General features: G+C 49.4%; 1 protein-coding gene across 1 annotated transcript in view; it reads left to right on the top strand.

The window, feature by feature from the left end:
• The first annotated feature begins 473 nt into the window (after positions 1-473).
• Positions 474-6,000, top strand: part of ATP10A (ATPase phospholipid transporting 10A (putative)) — a 109,611-nt gene continuing 104,084 nt past the window's right edge. The window contains exon 1 of the mRNA XM_042867938.1: positions 474-984. Within this exon, the coding sequence (XP_042723872.1) occupies positions 482-984 (503 nt within the window). The 5' untranslated portion in view covers positions 474-481. The remainder of the gene's footprint in view (positions 985-6,000) is intronic.

Below are 6,000 nucleotides of genomic sequence, written 5' to 3'. Positions count from 1 at the left end.
GCCGCCTTCCCGGGCAAACGACGGCAGCGGTGAAGCCTGCGGGCGAGAGGCCACTCTCGTTCTAAGTTCCCCGGTGGCGGGGCCGCCCCGGTCCTCCCCCCACCCCCGCAGCTCCGTCCCGGTGCCGCTCCCCGTCCTCATCCCGCCAACGGGCGGACGGAAGCGCGTGGCGGGGGCCGCGCCATGCTGTACGGGCCGGCGGCCGCCGCGTCCCCACGCGCCCTGGGCCGGCTCCACGGCGTGCCGCTAACGGGACGGGCGACGCCCGAGGGAGGAGGGCTCGGCTCGCCTCCTGCCCACGTCCCCTCCCCGGCCGAGGAGGAGGAGGAGGAGAAAGCGAGCGGGGGCCAAGCCGATCAGTTAGGAGAGGTTTTGAAAGAGCCCTCCTCCCTCCCCCCCGGAGGGGAAGAGGAAAGCGAGAGCCGTGGCGAGCGGCCGAGGATGATAACTTAGGGCGGGAGGGCGGGCAGCCGTGCCTCGGATGGGAGCTGCCCGCGCTGCCCCGTCCCGGGCGAGAGCGGCTCCGAGGGAGGCAGAGATGTCCCGGGGCGCGGCGGGGAGCGAGGGAGAGCCCCAGGTGCGGCCCGAGGGGAAGGAAAGGCAGAGGAAGAGGAGGAGGAGGAGGAAGAAGAAGGAGAGCAAGACGCGGCTGGTGCGCTCCAGCCTGCTGCCACCTGAGACCGAGGCGGAGAAATCCAAGCGGCCCGCCCTGGCCGGCAATCGCCTGAAGACCACCAAGTACACGGCCCTCTCCTTCCTGCCCAAGAACCTCTTCGAGCAGTTCCACCGCCTGGCCAATGTCTACTTCGTCTTCATCGCGCTGCTCAACTTCGTGCCGGCCGTCAACGCCTTCCAGCCCGAGTTGGCCCTGGCCCCCGTGCTCTTCATCCTGGCGGTCACGGCCATCAAGGACCTATGGGAAGACTACAGCCGCTACCGCTCCGACCAGGAGATCAACCACATGGAGTGCCTGGTGTACTGCAGGTGGGGCCGTGGTGGGTTGCGGAACATGGGGGCACAGGGTTTTCCAAAGGGCTGTCGTGCTGAGCATGGAGAAACCCGTTTTTATCCTTGGAGTTGTCTTGGGCTTCTCGGTTCCATGACTTGGAGCTGCAGGTGTTGCTAAATCTCAGTGCCTTCAGGTGGAAGCCGACTCGCCCTGACCACTGGGACTTCCATAGCACGTAGACTTATGAATAAGCAGCAATTAAGCATAAGTCTATGTATATGCGCTAGGCTTTGTGATGTTTTATATTTTGTATTGGGGACAGTGTGTCACAAAGTGACAGCAAGTATGGCAGGCATGGCTTGATTCAGAAGCCCTTAGGCAAATCTTTCCTGGTGTGAAGTAGCCAGCCACACCAATGTGTCGTTTCAGGCATTAATTTGACTTCTGTAATGCGAGACCTCCCTCAAGTAATCTGCTAATAAATCTTTGTTGAGTAAAGGCTGGAGACCAGAGGCTTCTGCATTTGGTTTAAGAGTGTGAGGTTTCATGAACTAGTGAGCCTGAACTGTGTTTGCATTTCTAGAGAATGTGAAACAGTCCTTTCACTGAATTGCACTTCTGAGCGAATGCTTTATACTGATCTTTTCAGGTGTCATCATTCCTTGTGGCTTTGCTCTCTCCCATAGCTTGTGGATGGAGCTGTAGGTCATTTATCTCCTTCAGATGTATTTGTTTTTTGAATGATCCAAGCTATAGGTTTAGACTATAATTTTGGTATCCATAAATCAGACTGAGATGTCTTCTGTATTAACACTTATGTGTAAGAATCCAGCTTTAGAAAACTCATGTTTTATCTTCCTCACTGTGCTTGCTAGTCATCTAGTAGTAGCTCAGAGTAAGATTTGGGGAAACTGAGAGAAGAAAATAGTTTCCAAGCATGCAGGTTTCATTTTTCATTCTGATGTGTAGATCAAACGGAAAAGGAACACGTGCCAAGAAGCTTATACTCTGATTCCACAAGCTGTCTGGGAGGGGTACTCTGGGCTGACGTAAGCACAGAGGCAGAGAGCAAGTCTCCTATTCTGGGAAAGGCGTGTGAAAAGAAATAAAATGCTAAAAAGAATCCAGAATAGTCTACGTTTTCAACATCCAGCATTTTGTTGCTTTTTAAATTCATATCACAGAAGAAATCTAACTCTGGGATGTTCCACTGCCACTAGATACGCATGGGAACACAAGTAAAACAGTCTCGTTTCCGTAAACTAAAATGAGTATAGCCCAGCCATATAGCATTTGTTGGCAGGGCTAACCAAGGCTCTGCCTAGTTCTTCCCTTGTCAGTAGCTGTTCTTTACTCTGTGAATGCTTCTGGTGTTGAGGAAGATGGGCAGCAGGAAGGCTAGTAGGAACTATTCTTGCCCAGAAATAAAATAGGTCTAATGTGGATGATTAATCCAGTCCCTACCAAATAAAACCAGTTTAGAAATAAGCTGTCATGTCTCCTAGGTTGAAAAACAAGAAGAATCATAGAATCATAGAATAGTTTGGGTTTGAAAGGACCTTGAGAGATCTTGCTCCAATTCCCCTGCCATGGGCAAGGACACCTCCCACTTGACCAGAGCTCAGAGCCCCATCCAGGCTGGGCTTGAACACTTCCAGTGAGTGGACACCCACAGCTTATCTCAGCAACTTGTTCCAGTGTGTCACCACTATCACAGTAAAGAATTTGTTCCTTATACCTACTCCAAATCTACCCTCTTCCAGTTTATAGCCCTTACCCCTCATTCTATCGCTACCTGCTCTTATAATATGTCCCTCCTCAGCTTGCCTGGAGGCCCCCTTCAGGTACTGATAGGCTGCTGTAAGGTTCCCAGAGACTTCTCTTTTCCCAGCTGAAGAGCCTCAAATCTCTCAGCCTGACCTCACAGAGGATGTGCTCCAGCCCTCTGATCATCTTCATGGCCCTCCTCTGAACCTGCTCCAAAAGCTCAACATCTTTGTTATGTCAGGGGCCTCAGAACTGGATGGAGCACTCCAGGTGAGGTCGCACAAAAGCAGAGTTGAGGGGCAGAATCGCCTTCCTTGACCTGTTGGTCAACGCTTCTCTTGATGCAACCCAGGATTCAGTTGGTCTTCTGGGCTGTAAGCGCACGCTGCTGACTCATGTTGAGTTTCTCATCAACAGATGCCCTCAAATCCATTTCCTCAGGTCTGCTTTCAAACTGTTCTCTGCCCTGAAGTACCTGTTGCAGAAACTGCTGAGAATACTAACAAATACCACTACTAGAATATTAATTTTGGGAATTTTCTTCCCCCTGCAGTTTTTCATATCCTCATTGTCCTTCTCAGAAGTTAGACATGAAGATGAGGAAAGGTGTACCTTTGTATCGTGTGTACCATTTTGGGAGTCCCAGCTAGGTGCATGCCTTTTGTAGTGCTTATTCTGTTCCAGAGTAAAATGCAAAATAGTTCATTTTGCTGCAATTACTTTTGAGTTACGCTTGCGTGCATTAACTTAGGAAGAGTTTGAGTAGCCTTTGCATTTGCACCTACAGTGCATGTGGGCCAAATCCCTGTAGGGTAATGAAGCTAGAAGCTTGAACTACATTACCTGTTCAGATACAGCTTTCTAGCTAGTGGAATACTAAGCTTCAGTATAGCTGTGTGCAGAACCCCTTTTTCTTGCAGCAGTCTGACTATTTCTACCCATGGGCAGTCCTTAGGAAATGCCCTGCTCTTGCAATTAAAAGAAAAAAACAGAACAGGTAGCTAAAATGAATTGCTTAAATGGCATAGCTGCCTACTTTTTCTTCTTTTTTAGCCATTATTTCAACTTCACAAAATGATTTTTTTAAACATCTCCTAGCCCCAGTGGGTGAGATGGGACAACAAACTTACGGTTTTCACGGATAAAAACAAAGATTCTCACTAATGTGCATGACTTCTAGAGCTGAATCTTGGCAGCAGGGAACCAAGATTGAGCAGTGTGTACCAAGATCATAAAAGTCACTGGGTGTGAGATCAAAAAGCTATTTATCTCCAAAACATGTCCTGCTGGAGTTCTGCTCGAGGAGTTAGATGGGACTTTGTTTCCTCAGTCTCTTCTGTTTCTAGAGAAATGCTCAAGCATAGACATCAAAAAAGGAAGTAATAAGTGACAACTTCTCTCACCACATCCGTTTTGTGCTGATTGATTTATCAGTTCTGCTACTTTTTGACCAAGTAATGACTGTCTCTTTCTTCCACTTCCTCGCGGTGTCAGCAGGACAAGCTCTTCTGCAGGTACTGTGTTGGTTATAGATTTAGGGCAGGTTAATGAGAACAGCTCAGCCCTGCGTTGCCCTAGGGCTGCCGGAGAGCAGCAACTCTTCCCTTGCTGGCCGTAGTTGAGTGAGAAGGGATGTGGCTGAGTGCTTCGCTGGACCTCCACGCTGCTGTGGGCCCCTTTCCAGCCACACTCCGATACAGCTGAAAAGAACCACTTCAAGCACCAGCATCAACACTCAGACACAGTCAACAGCAAGTGGAAAGCTGCAGTCAGCAGCTTGAGACAGGATCTGTTGCATCACTGTAGCAGAGAAAAGCCCTCTGTCTTTACATCTTAGGTAATCTTTAGTGATTGAGTGAAGATTCAGGTCAAATCCCGTATGTTGTGCCTTGTGTCCTCCGTGCCAGCTCATCAGAAAGGGGCTCCAACAGCACAAGGGCAGTGCCCACAGCGAGGTTCCCTGCATCAGCCTATGCAAACCAATGGTGTCAGTAATTCGAACGCGAGGAAAAATGCCGTTCTTCTGCTGTGCTGACTGCTTAACAGCTGGTGTGCAGGCGAGCCCTCCTTCCTCTGCTGTCCCTCCTCCATGGACTCAGATGACCCATTTGCATACAACTGCTGCTGAATCAATGACTCAGTGGCTCATAGTTGGCAAAACTTATCAGAACGGCAAAGGATGATGCAACCTCAAGTAATAAGCTGGAGATGCAGCTTGTTCTCTCAGAAAGAGGAGACAGCTTTCATGTAGAAATTCTTGGTGTTTCAGAGAGTCCCTCAAAAGCTCTTACTTTCTAGTCAGCTGGTAGATAGTGAAAAGACCTAATTCTTTGAAGGAATTGAAAGAAGCTGTAGAGTTTGAATTAGCAGGATTGTCAACGGTTTATGGGCTGGTCCGGCCCAGTTCCGTGACCAGCAGGGCGGAGGGATCTGCGGATCCGCGCCTCTGGGAAAGGGGAAGCAGGGGACCCCAAAATACTTGAAAACAACAGCACTGATCTGAGGTGGAACAAATGATTTTACTAAATATAGTATCAGTAAAATACAATGAGAGAGAGAGAGAAAGAGATAGAGTCTGTTTGAATTGTATAGACCTCACCACAATGCTGGGGTGAGAAGTGCAGTCCAGTTGAGAGACTGAAGTGCAGACGGCGAAGTGCAGATGGCGAAGCGCAGGCAGCGAAGCGCAGATAGCGAAGCGCAGACAGTGAAGAGCAGGCGAAGAAGAAGGATCAGGTGACCTTGCTTGGAGTTATATCCCCTTGCTGACCGCAAAGTCTCCTGGGGAAATGTAGTTCTTCTCCGACAGACGAACATTCGGCAGATATCAAACCCCACCCCCAATGCATTACATGATGTTATGGTGTGGAATACTGATGACCAAAAATCATAAAACCATGACATTCCACCCCTTATTCTACATCACTACATCATGCTTAACACATGGGATTACAGACTGCACTCCCCTAACATCAAATTCCCTTGTGGTACACACTGAACATCCCCGTTTTTCTGCATCACCCACCAGGTGGACCCAGGTCCCTGGGCAAAGACAGTTCCGCGAAGAGGTTTGCCCTTCCCAGAAGCAGGAAAAACCCAAACTGCTTTTCCTAACATGTTCTTTACATGTACTACAGGGACCTTATCTCCCTCTACAATATGTAGGGAGCTGGATTGGGTAGGACCATCTCGACTGATTGATCCTCTGGTGTTAACCAGCCAGGTGGCTTCTGCCAAATGCTTCTCCCAGTGTTTAAATGTTCCGCCACCCATTGCTTTCAACA

This window comes from Lagopus leucura, unplaced genomic scaffold, assembly GCF_019238085.1.
Source record: "Lagopus leucura isolate 7727_CA_CO unplaced genomic scaffold, USGS_WTPT01 Super-Scaffold_100001, whole genome shotgun sequence".
Lineage (NCBI taxonomy): Eukaryota > Metazoa > Chordata > Aves > Galliformes > Phasianidae > Lagopus > Lagopus leucura.
The sequence above is the reverse complement of the archived record's forward strand: the minus strand, read 5'-3'. Positions and strand labels throughout refer to the sequence as shown.